The following is an 18778-nucleotide window of genomic DNA, read 5'->3' as shown; positions in this document are numbered from 1 at the left end:
TGAATTAGACTAACACAACTGTAGCTTTGATTTTCTTCTTTCAATACTTTTTATAGCATTAACATTTTCTATATTACTATAACTAGCTATGTAATGTATATAGCGATTCCTACTTGTCTTTACAAAAAAAAAATTATTATACTTGTATAATCTTGATCTTATAGCTATAACTCAATGTGAGTGAAGAACAGATAGATGAAGATAAAACGACATCGCAAATTAACTACAAAGAATTATAAATATTTGAACTGCACTGATACGTAGCACCATGTAAATCTTAATAGAAACACATATGGGAATACATGTTTCTTTTATAATATGTTTCAAACTATTTATCTCGAACTAAGCACAAAACACAAGACAATTTAAATGATCAAAAAATCAATTACAGAAGAGGCGTTAAAACCTAATACATACGTGAAAGTGTGTTTACATAGAGCATGTACAGTATATAAATCAAAACCTTGTGTCGACCTAATTAGGAGCCCGACAGCTGATAATCCATGTGTTCTTAAAAATAGTTTATCTCCAAGACGACCAAGAAAGCAACTAACTACATGCACTGGCCATAATACAGTATTACACTTTGTCATGAAACCCGTTTTTAACTTAATATTGATTGCAATAACAGAAAACAGATTTAGGCTTTGCATTAAAAAGCACGTTAATTTTAAATAACGGACGATAAATACCTAATAGAAATGGTCACACTTAAAGTAGTGGTTGATGTAGCAAACCTTTCGCAGACAGATAAGCATGGGGAGGTTTAAAACGAAATTAGCGGTAAACACTACAGCATGAAAGTTTTGTTTGTTTTTTAATTACACGCAAAGCTATACTAGGGTTATCTGCACTTTCCGTCCCTAATTTAGCAGTGTAAGACTAAAGGGAAGCAGCTAGTCATCACCACCCACCGCCAACTCTCAGGCTACTACTCTTTTACCAACGAAGAGTGGGACTAATCGCACATTCTAACGCCCCCATGGCTGAAAGGACAAGCATGTTTGGTGTGACGAAAACTAGAGCCCGCGACCCTCATATGTAACAAAATGTTTACTTTTTCTTATTCCTGGGCAGGAAGTGTTATTTCCCAATTGCTTATGCCTAAAGTAAATGGAAAAGACCTATTTTTCTCTTCAAACTTTGCTTTTGTGACCTGGGAGCATATTACGAAAACATGATGGGAGACTATATTTGGGAGTTGATACGTAAAAGTGATTAACATTACACTTCTGAACATTTTTGTATAATTTTAGCATAAATACATGTAAGTCTTGATTCATATATAGTTTTATTCAGACCTTATGTAAATGAAAATATGCAAATTTTCCCGTTTTTACACATAAAATAGGTTATTTTCTAAATTTCATTATCCAGATCGCAAAAGCAAAGTTTGAAGGGAATAATGGCCATTTGCTGTATTTTTATAACATAAGCAATTACAAAATAACACATACTATCCAGGCACACAATTTGTGTTACATAGTATTACGAGTCGAGAGACTTAACCACCTGGCCGAACAAGAAAGTCACATCTGCAATAAAACACAACTGTAAGAGTGAAATACTGAACACTATATTCTTGTTTTGTGTGTTAAGTGGTCGTCCTCCACGCAATAGAACAGACTTGATTCGGGAGATTTCAGTTACTCAGAAATACGTAAGTGTTTATGTTATCGATGTTCAATTTATCGTAGCGTTTTCTCCAGAGTCAGAAGAAGAGTAAAGAAAAAACTGTAGGTTGAAAGAATCCACTCAAGATGAACATAAGCCAAACGTGGCAACTTTCTGGTAAAGGATCAAACTAATATATTAGCTTGCGTACTATGCCCATATACACATACGTAGTAATACATATTTAAGTCAAATACACATACTTAAAACCGAAATACGAATATACTAAATGTTATACAAGTGTAAAAAAATGCAACTTAACAAGGGTCGTATTTCAAGGAACGATAGTTTGGCATTTCAGCTATTTTTAATAAATGTATTAGCTAACAGGTAGAGCTACATACTATTACTGAGAAGTATATTATGTTGTTTTGTTGAGTTTTTATCATTATTGAAATCTTTTCTTTGTTACACCGAATAAAGTGTAAGTTTTTAGCAAGTGTAAAACCTACTGTAATTGTTTTAAATATTACAAAGATTTATCCATTCCTCAATAAAAACAAAAAACGTGCTTTCATCACTTGATAAGAAAGGATTTTATTTTGAGCATCCATTTTTGTTAGACAGCTTACAATATCAAAATAGCATTTCTCGACCTTTTTTGCTTTAAATTGCTTAACATATTACACAACAGTTTAACAAAGTATATCACAGAATGACTTAACTAAAGAAAAAATGATGTTAGTTAAAGTGTATTGCCTTTGGAACGTGTTCATCATAGTAATGCATTATATGCACTGACATTATACTGATTATAAAGAAATGTGTATATTAATATTTATAGAATACAACAACATAGGGATAAGTTGTCAATGCATAATTTAGGCCTTAAGTAAATAATTAAAAACAAACATAAAACATACTGAGCAACTGTTGTTAAACTTATGGGATTGCTTTGACTCAGTCAAAAATTTCGTTTCCCAGTTACGTAAACTAATCCCATACAGCAATTCCTCGCTAGTATAAACAAACGAATAAGACAAGCGAGCGATTGTGAACTTTAGTGCTATTTCAAACATTTTTTCTCAGATTGCATTTATCATAATCTCATGTCAACCAGTCCAAAATAATCTCTTCACCAACTTTATGGTGACCCCTCCCCCAAAAAATTATTATTACATATTTTGGCTTGTTTTTTACACTGAGTGTTGTAAAAACAACAACAAATTAGACAAATTATTTAATATTAACTAAAATGCGGACCACATCAGCAGTAAACAATACAAAATAAAAGTCGCTAACTTTAGGGTTAACAAATAACACTATGAAACGAAATTTTTACTTTTTCTTGTTCCTGGGCAGAAAGTGTTATTTCCCAATTGCTTATACCTAAAGTAAATGGAAAAGACCTGTTTTTCTCTTCAAATTTTGCTTTTGTGACATGGGTAATAAAATTTTCAAATATACCCATTTTCCAGAACATTCCAGGTAGATTCAGTGCTGAATAGCTGATAGAGAACTTCCTCAAACTGACAAGAATTTTCAAGAATGTTGTAGAACTTACAACAATTTTCAAGAACCTTTTAGAATTTTCTAGAACTTTCCGTAGTAATATATATACAGGGCTCACCACTTCAGTTTAGTTTAGTTCTAGCTGCCTAAGTGAACACATAGACCTAACTGATTTTATCAGAAATGACATCAATAAACTGCAAGCATCCTCCAGACGCATTCTGCTAATGTATGTGGCCAATTTATCAAGACAAGGGCAAAAAAGTACTCTGTGACAGCATCTGCTAAAATGTGTGAAGCCTACAAGGCATATTTCGGAATGCCTGTCAGGGATCAAGCCAAACCTTGGGCACCTCATTTTAGCTGTAGGAACTGTAAAAAAAAAAAAAAAAAAAAAAAAAAAAAATTCTAGAAGGTAAAACAGACAATTTTTTGCTTGCTTGAATAGCAAGATTTTATATTAAACAAATTTTAGACCTTTTAAAATTTAAATATATTTTAATTTTTGTTTTTTAATTTCCAATAGTACAAAAAATATCACGTATAAAATATTTTGCATGAACCTCTTACACATTATTTGTAGATGAAATAAATTTATTTTTCATAATTTTATTTTGCTTTTTTGCAGGATAGTACAAAGGGGAAAAATGAGTCATGAAGTTCACTATTCCAAGAATTTGGCGTGAACCCACTGACCACTCTAGCAATTGCTACTTCTGCATGGTGGACCCTTCCAAACGTCGAGCTGACAAGAATGAATCTGCTATCATGTATCCGGACCTTCCATCATCTATCGTACAAGTGCCACACTGTCCTGAGATCCCTGTACCCACTCCGCCAGATACGGAAAGGGATTTACATTACAGTCGCAAATCTCGAAAAACTACTCACTTCTAAACATTTTTGTTCATTTTTGTACAACTTTAGTATGAATATAAATCTTGATTCATATGTTGTTTTATTCAGACCTTACGTAAATGAAAATGTGCAAATTTGCCCGATTTTACATAGGAAACAGGTTAATTTCTAAATTTCATTATCCAGGTCACAAAAGCAAAATTTGAAAAGAATAATGACCATTTTCTGTACTTTTATAACATAAGCAATTAGGAAATAACACGTACTATCCAGGAACAAAATTTGTGTTACATAGTGTAATTAATCACTTCTCAATATATCGTGTAAGTGTACCGTTCTTTCTTCAAAAGGCACACGTTTTAAGCATTTATGAAACTACCAGTGGAATAAAACAATGTATAAAGTCAAAGCCAACTTATAAAGTTTGTTAACGAACCAGATAACACGACTGGGAAACATATACACACACACGTAAAACATGTGGCTTCAACATATCTTTTGGTGTTAAAAACTATATATTTCACTTAAAAATCCAGTTTTGTACACCGAAGAAAATTAGTCTTTTCTGAATGAACAATATCTTCCACTTACAACACTGTACATTTATGAACAATGTTTTGTTTGTTTGTTTCTAATTTCGCGCAAAGCTACACGAGAACTATCTGCACTAGCCATCCCTGATTTAGAAGTGTAAGATTAGAGGGAAGGCAGTTAGTCATCACCACCCACCGCCAACTCTCGGAATACTCTTTTACCAACGAACAGTGGGATTGATCGTAACGTTATAACGCCCTCGCGGCTAAAAGGATGAGCAAATTTGGTGTGACGGATTCGAATGCGCGAACCACAGATTGCGAGTCGAGCGTCCTAACTACCTGGCCACGCTAGGTCATATATGAACTAAGAAAACAACATGCTGAAATAGTCGTAAAATGGACCTGTGAATTGTGTTTAAGAAAAAGCTTTCCGTTTCTTTTATTAAAAGAAAATAACGCACTAAAACTATTAAATGTAACTAACTGAATGTGTTCTTTTCATTATCCTTTACAATAACAGTGAAACGTGCAATATTTATACAAGAAAAAAAAGAGAGTAGCTTTTATAAATTCTTATTTTATTTAGATTAGGAGTTCCTAAAGTTTATGTTTCGGTGAAATAGCCAGTTAAAAGAAAACATTAAAATATTCCCGAATGTACAAATAAAATAAATTTTGCGCCAAACCAACTGTTATGACATTAAGACGTTACGTGCTCAAGTTGCATTGTCAACAGCTTGGGTTGTAATGCGAACCAAAAACTACATATCGTGTGGTCACGTTGGCCAGAGAGTGAATCAACAGAGTGGCTCGTACCTTTCTTCAGCTTTGAATGTGTGTGATACGTGGACAGGGGCGTAGATCTACAAATTGTGTGTTTGTTCTTGTGATTCTCGTATTTTTACCAATCGAATTACAAAATTAGGCCTAGATATAGGCTTTTTTAGTAGCCGAAATGTACATCTTTAATATAGGAGTGTTTCTAAGCCTTCCGATCTAAGCGATAGTTCGTAAGTACCAGTCAGTAGGCCTAAGTATACATGCAAGTATCCTGGCAACAAGATTACTCTGTGACTGCATGTTTACAGCTTTCAGGTTCACGTAATCAGAGATTACCAATTTGCAAATTGAACAGTCCACATAAGTGGTTGCAAAAATCATCCCCCATCGGGTGTAAAAAAAAAGAAAAAAGTTTGGAGAACCTGTTTACTTCCACTGGGTAAAAGGAAATTCTATACACTCACTTTAACAAGTTTATACTCGATTTTTTTCTCATTCATTTGCATACAGTGCCTAAATTATTTCAAGTGCCCTCTTAATAAATTAAATAAGTAAAAAAAAAAAAGGATGTCAGTTCTATCTAACGTCCAAATCCCTGACTGATTCCTCTAGTTACAGGAAGCACACGTTAAATTCAATTGGGCTTCTCCACATCAAAACTATCTGGTGAGAAAGAGTCCCTTTCTTTTTTAACATAAATTGCACTTTCACGGTCACGAAAAATGAGATTTACAAAAACTGCCGAATGATGTTATAATTCTTATTCACATCCACCTTTTTTTTAGTGTCTTTCTTCAATTTGATACAAACCATGTACTGAATTGCTACTGATTCAACGTGTAATTAATTTCAGAAAAGAAACTCCTCCCCTTCAAAATCCTTCAAAATATTGGGTGACCTCTAATCCAGAACTGCTGACCATAGGGTAGGTAACTGGTTAGCAGCACCCATCGCCTATAGTGCTATTCTTAAGAGAACAATAAATTCACTACCATAGGTATAAGTCCCTCCTCATATACAGCGAAAAGTGTTGATGTATTCAAAGAAATATTTATTGAGATTAGAACAATGAAATGTCACATTCGTATAACAGCATGCTAACCACTAAGCTACGTCTGATTCTCAAATAAAACATAAGTCAGCTTGAAAAATTCAGTTAAAGCTAATCTGAGTTCCTCAAGAGTTTTCAGGCTCTTCAAGCTCTGGTATCATATGATATATAACATACTTACTCGTTGTCCCCTTGGACATCATTCCCTCTACAGTTTGGTTATCTAACCCAACTCTTCAATACATAAAAACTTAAAATGAGGAAATATTTTGTGCTAAATTCATATATAATTTTACATATATTTTGGTTGTAAAGTTAACCAATTAAAATACTTTTCTCATATTTATATAACCAGTTTTCATTTTAAAAGTTTTCCTTAAAACTGTTTTTATTGGTCAATTATTAACACAGTGAAATATTGAAAGATTACAAGATAAAGATACATGCATTATCTGTCTGACACTTAACACGAAAAATACTCATTGAAACTAATCTTTATTGTCCTTCACATTTTTGAAAAACAAAATATATTACAGAATTTATATTTGTCTATATGTGTGTGTGTGTGTGTATTATAAATATGCTAACAGTTCAAGAGACACAAGTAAAGAAAAAACTTTTCATAAAGGGAAGTAAATGCAGGGATGGCTAATATCAATCCTTTAAAAACAATGTAAAGAAGAGATAAGAGATGGCATTTGTATCATCCTTAAATAATAGCACAGGTACACAATGTAGTAGAATGTTAACAGACAAAAATAGGATAAACTAAACTCAATTGTGATTGAATAGTTACACATATTGCTGTGTGTTAATTCTTGCTTGTGCTATTATGGCAGGATGATGCAACTGCCATCTTTACTATTTTATTTGCTTGTTTTTTAAAGGATTGATATTAACCATCCTAACATTTTCTTCCTTTATTAAGAGTTTTTCTTTACTTGTTTTTTAATATAGTGTTTCAGTGGACATAGGAAGGTTGTATTTAAAACCAAGTTCTAAATACAGTGAGATTCAAACTGTAACATTTATTTGTTTATCTATTATTGAACGGTAATTTCTGTTTCACCCTGTAACAAAGCTTTTTAAACGAGCACTAAAGTTCTGTAGGAAAACTAACTTCAAGGGGTAATGATAACATCATATGCAATAGAAATAAGTTTCTTGTTAATTACTAATAGTTATTGATAACACTTATAAAAGCAGATGCTCCACTTGTTGCTATGTCACCTCACTGAAACTGATAAACACAATTGTTCTGGTTTTTGAGTCATAATGTAATAAAAACGAAGAAAACGAAATCAAAACTTTTTGCTGTGATATTTACAGACATTCCCAGAACTTATGAACTATCTTAATAGTATAACATATTCTGTACCAGTGTTTTTTGTGCATACAATTTTGAGTTAAAAAATAACTTAACTGACATACAGTATTTGTAACGCAAAATCTTTGAATAATTTACGCATACAAGTACTGTATCTAATCCACACGGTTTGTGCGTGCTACAGAATAGCGTTCAAAGATTCAACTTTCCTTTTGTGTTTGAATGTTCTGTAACTTGGATCCTCGACCAAGAATTGAGTGAAAATTTCATAGTTAAAGGGTTACAGGCTTACTGGGTATAGGACAAGTTAAGCGACATGGTTTTGTTAACACTGGTTCCACAGTACTGGTGATGAAACTGGAAGGTAAAGCAGTTTGTGATAATATTTTCTCCTTAACTGTTTTGTTTTTTGATGCTAACAATCTAAGAAAGATAACCAGTGAAGGAGTTCCTAACGTATTATTCCATCGTTAAAATAAAATTAATTAGAAGTAATTTGGTATGATGTATTTCGAAGCCCCATCTTTGTATGAAACGTCACTGAGATTCGAGAAACAATTAAGTCTTAATTCATTAATTTTTATGTTTCATAATAAACGACAGAGAAAGAAACTCGTGGACAATCAGATATGCGCATCTAGTATTTGAAATATTATATTTTAACATATTTTTCCTCATTAAAGGTATTTTTTTTTTTAATTATGATGAGGATAAACCATACATTTGAAGAAGCGAAGCAACTTCAAATACTATTATATGATGGAGTTCTACTAACATATCTGCCAATACAAAATTTTATGCAGTGACAAACGACAACGTCACCAGAATTAGAAAGCAATTAAAATAAATAAATAAAAGAAAACAAAATGCACTCTAATGTTAGTAGCCACCTTATTCTCGTGTGGTTTCATAACGTACTTCCACAGCCACATATTTCCCTAGAAAAGTTTCACGAAACAGAGGAGAAACTGACGAGATGCAAACAATAGACCTCTTAAAGTCATTACACGAGCAACAAAAGAAAACCGAAAGAAAAGCCCACTTATCACCCTAAAAACCATATTAACCTATAAGATATCAGTCTAAAACGGACCGGCATAGCCAGGTGATTAAGGCACTCGACTCGCAATCTGAAGATCACGGATTCGAATCCCTGTCACACCAAACATGCTCGTCCTTTCAGCCGTGGAGTAGTTATAATGTGACGGTTAATCCCAGTATTCGTTGGTAAAAAAGTAGCCCAAGAGTTGGCGGTGGGTGGTGATGACTAGCTGCCTTCCCTTTATTCTTACATTGCTAAATTAGGGACAGATACCCCTCATGTAGTTTTGCGCGACATTCCAAAATAAAAACGGTTTAAGAAAACACACAAAAACAAAAATATGTCAACTCAATTTACTGATTGTTGAACTATATCCAAAAGATCCTATATCCAAACAGTCTTTTTAAAATACATTTTTGAAAATCTTTATGTAAACGATGTTCAAGTGACAAAACGATAAATTTCACAGCGAATAAAAAAATCTGTTAACAAGAAACTATTGGTGACGACATCATAATTAACTGGAAATTACCTTTACTACAAACTGAATTATTGTAATAGTTTAAAAATATATGACGTTTTTAAAAAAAAAAAAAAAAAACTTTTCCTTTTTCAATTAAATACTTTTGAAGATGCTTTAATAAACATAATTTTGTCAAATTCACATGAATTATTAGCTATCACAGGCTCTTCCATGAAAAATTCACACACTAACTTAAGCCTGAAATAATGAAATTTGGAACAAACTACTATATAGTGTTAGTTCTATAGCTTCTTAAATACGAGATTTCGCTGTAATGCAACACATATTTACCCATCTTTAAATCGTTTTTTTCTATGCATCATATTTCTTACTAAACAGAACATATGGGAAAGATCCAAGGAGGACCCCAACAGCCAGCAATATTTTTAGTCAAGCTATTCTATGGTTAAAATAATCAGGTAGCACATAAAACACGCTTCTTTCTTAGAGCAAAGCTACACAATGGGTTATCTGCACTCTGTCCAACGTGTGAAAATCGAATCCAACATTTTAGCGTTAAAACACCCACGGCAACTATATCGTTATTTAATCTAAATTTTCTTATCACATCTTCTATTCCATAATACTATGATAAATAAAACAGATAACAATATAAACATTCTAATATTTGTAGTGTACTTTATTTTGTACATAATTGTGATTCTTTTAATGAATATCAAACATTTCAGAAAATTTTGAAATTATTGTTTCTGTATACAAAATATTCAAGGCAATATTAAGTTGTTGGTGAGTAACTTTTCAAAATCCCCCTCAACTGAAAATCTTAGGTGCGCTCATAATCATACAAAAAAAAATTACATATGGTCTTTTCAGTGTTTTTGTTTCTTCTCATAACAGTAGAACTTTCTTTATATGGTATTTGAAGAATATGTAGCATTAATTCTATTAGTTCATTTTTTCGAATCATTCAACAGACAAACTCTTCAACATAAGACTCAATTTATAATCTGATTAATTACTTGTCACTGAAATTAATACATTTTGAAAAATTCCACCCCTCATCAAAAAATAACTTAGTAACACCAGTGCTACATATTATTTAAGTGCTATATAAATACAGGTTCATTGCTGAATATAAAACAACTCAAAACACCATACATATAATATACACTCCCACACCACATGAAATCTAGTCTTGTTCATTTATCTTTATACAGAACAAGTGAGAGGTGGAATTCCACGTTATTGCTTTACCTTAGTGTCACAGTGAATGGAATGTCAGACACAGCTTCGTACTCATGTTTTAAAGAAAACGTAGCAAGTGAGGAGAATGCATATTTTATTAATAACTTTTACATTAATGTGTTTGCGTTCTCATAAATGTCATTACGACATGTTTCAATGCATCTCATTCCTCTGGAAAAGGAAAAAAAGATCTTAAAGGTGTTATTAATTCGCTCTGTTAAATTGGTGGATATATTTTCTGGTCTGTTTAGGCAACATTACGTTATGAAAACACTCCATTCTGTAAAAGTGTACGATTCGAATATGTTAGTGGAAATTTACTCAAAATACAATGAGTATTTGTAACTATTTTTGTTCAGGCGCAAAGCTTCACGATGGACTATCCGTACTACATGCCCACCACATTGTTTGAATATTTATAGCAAAGCTCTTAAGACTATGTGCCGCCATTCCTAATTTTGAACTACTCACCAGAAGGAAAGCAGCACTCTTAACACCCACCATCAAAATTAAGGATTGACTGTAACTTGTATAACGTACCCATAGCTTAAAGTGGGTATTTTGTGACAAGGCATGGATTTGATTTCGATTTGCCAGCTCCGAAAACCTGAGCTCTTCCATAGAGCCAGCACACGTTCTACCCATCACAGGGATAGAACTCTGAACTTAAGCGTAAAAGTCCACAAGCTTACTGTTGAGCCACCAGAAGGGCAAATTACTTACAAACAGCTTTTAACGAGTCATGAAATAATATTACATTCAGTGTACGTTACGGAGCATTCTGTATCGCAAACTACCTAATAAAAGTCAATGCCCATTACTAAAACTATCTATAATAACCGTACAAGACGACAGGTTAACTCTCACGTGCCAGTCGTAGTAATGTTATAAAATCACAGATTTTTTAATAACCTTAGCTTCCTTGTTTAAATAGCACTTGGTGTAAGACACATGTAACTAAATACATCAACGTGACCGTAGATTTAACAACATTGGCCTTCTTTAAAACATGCTTGGTGTAGGAAACATGTAATAAAACACTACACACAGAAACGAAGATGAATGTGACACTGGAACGTGAAATACATTATGTAAGAGATGAAAATCTACCCTTAATTGTGTATTAAACAAATTAAACATCACTGATTATTTCAAACGTGTTACTGATGCCTGATTTATCTGTTTTGAAAATCAGAGTAAAACTACACACACTGGGCTTTAGCTATCCAATTTATAATTAAAATATTGTAAGGGGAAGGTCAACTCTAATCGAACGGGGAGATTTGACCATTATTCTAATAGCGCACCCATAGCCCAGTAGTTAGAAGCGCAATTCTGCAGCAACAAAATGCGAACCATAAACATTTGGTTTAAAATTCCGCCTTAAGCAAAACCACGCTCGGCTCAACGTATTTTAATGTTACAAACACTGGGAGGAATACTTATTATTTCACTTATCATTGTATCAACTTACCTTTTTAGGTAAACAACATGTGCAAATTGACAATACAATAGTTTTAGGGGGTGGCTCAACACGTGAGAAGCCATGATGGTGATGTTTCTCTCTTCGACGACGTATGCGATTCGGCACTACGTACATATAGTTGGAGAACCGACGGCGTGACCCGCGTACAATGGACACCCAGTCAATCATGGCACTACTGTAAGTCAACACTTACGTTCCTCGACACTTTATTATGTACTATTGAAAATGCTGAAAAGTTCTTATTTAGCGCAAAATGAAAACACAGCGGGAAGGTACAGTACTGAATGTGTAACACAGGAACGTGATGATAGTCGTAACATTACTTCAGGATATAGCACACTTCAGTTTTATTTACATTCCAAACTCCAAGTCATAACAAATGGCTCTGATATTACAGCTTCACACACAATTTATTTATTTTGTACACCTAATCACTAATAAAATATGCATCTAAAACACAGCAATTGAATGCAACAGTAACTGCAATATAAGTGCTGATGAGGTAACAATCGAGTTCTCCGTATTGCAGGTACAAGAGAACATGCTAGAGCATGAAGGGTGTATCCAACAGAAAGCTCTGGGAAGAGACTACAGATATGGCTGATGATGCGGGCGGAGCAAGCATTCCTGAGCGCATCGCACCGACGGTAAAGCAAAATGTGTCAATATATAAATACAAACGCAGAAACCAAGATTTTGACAATATGACAATACGTTCCTAGTCCATTCACTACAAAGACATCCTCAAGTGGTAAAGTATATATATCAAAAACTTTCAATAAAAAGGCCACAGGACTGCTTAATAATTTATACAATATCTAAAATTGAAATGCTTTCATAATTTTGTTATCAGATTTCAAAAACGTTTACACATCAATTTTATAAACGTGCTCATAACTTACTAGTGTTACCCAAATATGCTGCTTTCATCTCATATTTGCATATACAATTTTAATAAGTTCCATCAAAATTAAAGAATAAAAATACATTACACTTATGAACTGTTCAGAGTTAATTTTCTTCTTCTACTAACTTATGCAACCAATCCACTATATATGAAGAATTACTCAGCAGCAGGTAATTGCTTGCCTTAGGGTATCAATGAGACACTTCAAGTATATTTTGTCAGTAAACTGACTGATAAACTGAATGAATATTTACTGTTTTTTATGCTTTTAGGCTAGAAATGCTTCTTAGGTAGAGTTTGGTCAGTCTTACCCAAATTATTTCTTTTGCTGAAATAGTACATAAAATTAAACATACACTTGTGTGGGTATGATTAAACCTTTATAGTCAGTAATACCAAAAGAATTGTTTAAAAAACTTAATTTGTTCAAACTAGTCACCTTGTAAATGTACAAGTTGGTATTTAATGCACACAATAAACACAGTTCTTATTCTGAGACAACACAGCAGTAATTAGTTGTTTTGGTCTGTGACTAAGCCAAAATACTACAAATACTTCAGTGACATCAAATCTGTTACTTTCACTCTGCACAACAGTGCACAATCCCCACAGAAGACAAACAAAATTGTTTTTTATATAAAGTATGTATAAAAACAACAGTGACCGAGATGATTGATTACAATTGAATATTTTTACTCAATTTAAATAGCTGTAACCTTAATGTAACATTTATTATTAGGTTATTTCATAAAATACTTGGCCAAAACACTTTCATTTATAATAGTATTAAAATGTTTCATACTAATATTGATGGTAATAAATATTGTATATTTACTTCTCCAAGATCAATATACAGAAGCAGGTTGTTGGGAAGGTGAGAAACTGAGCAGCTAATCAGGATAATATTAAATCACTTTACTTCTTATGACACCAAAACGTTAAAATAAGATAAAAATTCAAGAACTGGCCAAGTGTGTAACTTCATTTTAACTTATAGTGCCAGTATCTTCTAAATTCTAAATTTGAAACAAGTTTATATTTCCTTGAAGTTGTATACAAATCATACCAGATTTAATGCACACATCTTTCTTCAAGAAACTGTTACAGAACATACCCAACAAGTATGTATCAAAAAACAATAAACCTTTTAAGCATTTTTGCCAATAAAAAGCTTTTATATAAAGCTTACATAACTAACAAGAAAAACAGGGACAATCAAAATCTACATTCTAACCAACAATCCTGGTTTAAAGTAATTGAAAGCAATATTTCATCACTAGACTATACAGATGTTCACAAACCAGACAAAATCACTATCATACTTTAAGAAAAATAATGACAATGGAAGTGTTAATGTGTCATATCATAGTAGAGAGCAACATAGTAGAGAACTTTTATTACAATCTAAATTAATTTGGCTAAGTGTCCAGAGGGTAAACAACAATTTGAAGGAGAAAGTAGCACAAAAAATGGCTACCAGTAAGTTAAATAATATAACAGATATCACTTCCTAAACAGTGTGACCATCTGCACATCTGAAACAAACTTAAAAAACTAGTAAAAATAACAAACAACTGAATATAGTGATTTAGAAGTCTACTATAATTTTAGAACATGACTAGTTTATCATCAAATTTATCAACCATCAAATTGGAATTATCAACAATCTAGACTACAATATCAACATTTTAGATAACATTCTTATCACATTCAGAGGAAGAAATGTTGAAAATATGAGATTGCTTAAACAAGTTATGATGAGAATAAAAATGACAAGTACACTAAATCCTGTCCAAATACATATCTCTGTGCCTTCTGTTCAGACAAGCCAAGTTGAATAGTCAAGGCAAGAAAGGTGAGTTTATGTAAGACATACCAATCAGGTTGAAAATGATAAAGAGAAGCCAATTCTACACATCAATAAACAGAAAAGTGATGGAAGAGAGAACACGGAGGATGTTCAATGCTCTTGTACATTTGAACCATAGCTGCTTGATGTGTGGTATAAAGGTCAGCTTACAATCAAAGATAAGCCTCAAGAACTTTGTCTCATGGACCACGAGCAGCACAACTTCACTGATATAGAGTTCAGGATCAGGGTGAATTCCCTACTGGTGGCAAAAGTGCATGCAAACAGTTTTATAAAGTTAAAAGGTAAAGCCGTTTGCCGTAATCTGCTTCAGTACACGATTGAGGGCAGTTTGTAGTTGCCGCTCAATATATCTCATGTTCAACGACTGACATGAGACGTGAAAGTCATCGACATAGACCCCGTTTGTGACAGTGAGGAGTTGTTCAGTGATGACATTAATCTTTATACTGAAAAGTGTGACACTCAAAACACAGCTCTGAGGGACTCCAAGTTCCTGTAAAAAAGAACAGGAAGGTGTTGAACCCACACGAATATGGAATCTTCTATCCATTAAAAACTTAATAAAAATGGGAAAATGGCCATGTAACACATATATATGGAGGTTTTGCAAAATGCCACACCTCTATGTTGTATCATAAGCCTTCTCAATGTCAAATAATATTGATACAAGATGTTGTCTTTGAGAAAGGCTTCTCTGATTGACGTTTCAAGTCGAACCAGGTGATCCACAGTGGAGCACTGTCTATGGAACCCACACCGGGTGGGCGAGAGAAGGTTGTTTGATTCAAGGAACCAAACAAGATGAGCATTAACCATCCTCTCTATGGTCGTACAGAGACAGCTCGTCAAAGCAACTGGACAGTAGTTTGAAGGAATCTTGGGATCTATCCCAGGCTTAGAGAAAGGTAGGACAATAGCCTGGTGCCAGGCATCAGGAAAAACATTCTCCTGCCAGATCCATTTAAAAACAATCAAAAGAATAGCAAGAGAAGCAGGAAATAGATAGTGCAGCATCTCGTAATATATATCATCAGGTCTAACCAATGTACTGCCAGACCGATGAAGAGCCAGTTTGAGTTCCACCAGTGTAAAGGGACAACTATAGTGACAGAGACAATCAGCTCAGAAATGTTTCCATAATAGAAAATAAACCTCAATAGTTCCATCGTATCAAAGTGGTCATTTTTATTTATGTGTAGGCAAATTTGGTGAAGAACCCTTATATTTTCAACCACATCTTTCTTCTTTATTTTCTTTACTTGACGGAGGTCTGTTTACCTCCTTGGATCCTGCCCTGGGTCAACTGGGCAGGTCTTTGTCATTGGAAGAGGATTCCAGTGACTGAGAACATAAATGAATGATAATTTTGCATCTTAGGATGGGAAAAGAAGATGTATCCGAGGAAATGCCCATACCCAGAACCAAAGGAACTAGATCTTGGGGTTTGCTGGAAAGAATGTTAGGAACAGAAATAGGTGTTGACGTTGATTCATCGTTTTTAACCATGCAGGTCAAAGACTTTTCATGTGGTTTGAGAATAATTCTTTTGGAGGCACAGATAAATCTGTCTGCATTCCCACTGTAGTAGAGAAACGAAATGCAGCAGCATACGTTCGAGATGAAGTGGTGGACAGTAACTTTTGAGCCTCAAAGTAAATAATGCTTTGAATCATCTTCAAATGCTGCATCTCTTTTTCTTCCAACCACTTAGGGCAAGAACAAAAGTATGATGGGTGAGAGCCATTGCAATTAATGCAATGAGGGTCTCTTTCACACTCGTAGGCATCATGATGTCTTTGAGTGACTGAACCGTTAACATTGGAAACAGCTGAGAGGGTTTGGAATATATATCCATACCTTGCAATTAAGATAACCTGCCTAGATGGTGGCATGTGGACATGGTGATATAAATGTTAAAATGAGGGCATTGTTCGGCATCACAAGTCAATCTTTGCGAGTGGAGAGAAGCTTCACTGCAGAAACTCCTTGGGTGGGGACACCAGCAAAAAACTCTGATTCATGAATGTTCTTCAAATCCCTCTCAACAATAAATTGTCATAACAAATTCAAAGTAACATGGGGAGTAACCTCAATGGGTATATCCCCAGTTGCCTTTGAATGTAAAAGAAGTTTATTGTGTTTAGATGTGAATATTTCTACCGATATATCACCAGAGCAAAACTTTCTGACTGACTTTGAAAAACCAGCAAGTCCCCCTAGTCCCTCCTGAATAAAAAAGGGAGATATTTACCCTAAAGATTTGTCTGAATGAGAATGTAATATAAGAAAATGAGGTACATGTGTTACAGATACTGAAGATTTCTGATCAGAATCTTCAAGATGTTGTTGTTTACCTATGGACTGTTTTTTTCACTGTTTTATTTAATTTTTTTATTTGGGGGATCCATAATGAAAAAAAAAGAAGAATGTTTCAGCACCCATTGACTCCACACACCATGAAGCTATATGAGGAGTCACACTACAAAGCCAAACAAGGACACTGCAGCAACGCCAGGGTTTTGTGATCACTATACCCAAAGACAAGCATCAGATACAATGTCCACAAAACCTGTTGAGAACATCCTACACTGGTATTTGGTTGACCCTAGCCCAAGTGGACCAGCCAATTGATCTACAAAGGAACTACCCCAAGGTTGCCCGTGTACAGGAATTCAAGACCAAAGTGGTGTGTTAGGGTTGGACCCCTTAACCAATAGGATCTTTTCCTCCCCTTCACAGGTCACCACACACAGAAAACACATGGATGAATGTTCAGATTCCAGAGGAGGTAAACTCAAAGAACAGAACCTTCTTTGGAAGGTCCCCTCACAACATACAAGAATCCACACTCAGGGGAGAGAAATGAAGCACAGGAAGAAAACAAAGGACTAAACTGTGGGTCAAGACTCAAATGACCCATTCGTCTGGAGTGAAGTTAGCCTACAAATAATTAACAAACTCGATACTAATGAGGAGAGGAAGAGTGACTGTGATCAGCCTCAGCACTTTATTCCAGGGAGTCAGTGAGACTTTTAAAGAATTCTTGGTGGAGTGATGGGCTAAGATGTAGATTAAGAAGAAAAGCAGTTGATAAACTGAGAAGTAAAGGTAGGGTATCTCTACCCAAGAGGTTCCAAAAATAACAAACCATAGAAGAGATGAAAGAGCAGAAGAGGATGATGGTGTTCCAGAAGAGAAAGGAAAGGTCTCAATATACCTTGTAAACTCATTAAGGGAACAGTGGTGTGCCCTCAACAAGAGATGGAGAGAGGGAAGATAAGACAGGAAGGTAGTAAGAAAAGCATAAAAGTTATCACTTTCCTAAATTGAAAATGTATTTTCAATAATACTCACCAAACTGACACCAATAGCTATTTCCTGACCATATTTGTTCATCTGGGCATTGATATGACATTTTCTTGCTTGATCCAGTCTTTCATACCTCAGTCTCTTACCCTTGGCAACAACTGTCTTGTGATACTCTCCATCAGTGTTAATGTGCCCTCTATCCTGATACTGTATATAAGCACCTAATTCAGATAATTTCATCACTTTTTCTCGATAAAGCATTACTAATGGGTTTCCCAGTATTACAATTGTTTGGAGATACTTTGAATATTATTATGCTATCTAACTAATTTTGTAACAATATTAATAAGGAAAATACTTTTAAAAAATTTATTTTTTTCCAATTGGAAAGGTGATTATGGTATGAATTCCTGAATTATTATTTCCAGCATGGAGGTTAATTGTGACTCTCCTCTTCCACCTCTGGTATGTGACACTGCACAACAGTTGGGATGGGAGTCGCACTTGACTGAGACTGTCAATGAGTTTATTATTAGTCTTGAAATAGAGTGATATTCAGATTTGTGAAGTTCTTTTAGGGCCTCTGAGACTGCATTTGAGGTTGATCCTCAATAGTTTAAAGAGACTTTGACTTTGCATTTTCTGATGCCTTCTTTTTAGTCTGTTGGATTTTCTGACCTGTGGGTTGGTAGTAATTTAACTGACTTGCAGTCTGGGGGTCTGGGGTTCAGTTCCCTAGGATCAATGCAGCAGA

The 18778-nt window shown here is 34.2% G+C and overlaps 1 protein-coding gene across 9 annotated transcripts in view; it reads right to left on the bottom strand.

Moving 5' to 3' along the window:
• LOC143223081 (disks large homolog 1-like) overlaps nucleotides 1–18778 on the bottom strand; it is a 119156-nt gene that overhangs the window by 87828 nt on the left and 12550 nt on the right. The window contains exon 1 of one of the 9 annotated variants that reach the window (XM_076450554.1): nucleotides 11924–12515. The exons of 7 other annotated variants lie outside the window; for them this stretch is intronic. In XM_076450554.1, coding sequence (XP_076306669.1) covers nucleotides 11924–12103 — 180 coding nt within the window. In that variant the 5' untranslated portion in view covers nucleotides 12104–12515. Of the gene's footprint in view, nucleotides 1–11923; nucleotides 12516–18778 lie in introns of those variants that run through there. One more of the 9 variants, XM_076450546.1, reaches the window with a different exon arrangement.

Source organism: Tachypleus tridentatus, chromosome 1 (assembly GCF_004210375.1).
Source record: "Tachypleus tridentatus isolate NWPU-2018 chromosome 1, ASM421037v1, whole genome shotgun sequence".
Lineage (NCBI taxonomy): Eukaryota > Metazoa > Arthropoda > Merostomata > Xiphosura > Limulidae > Tachypleus > Tachypleus tridentatus.
Note: the sequence above shows the minus strand (reverse complement) of the source record. Positions and strands in the feature narration are given on the sequence as shown.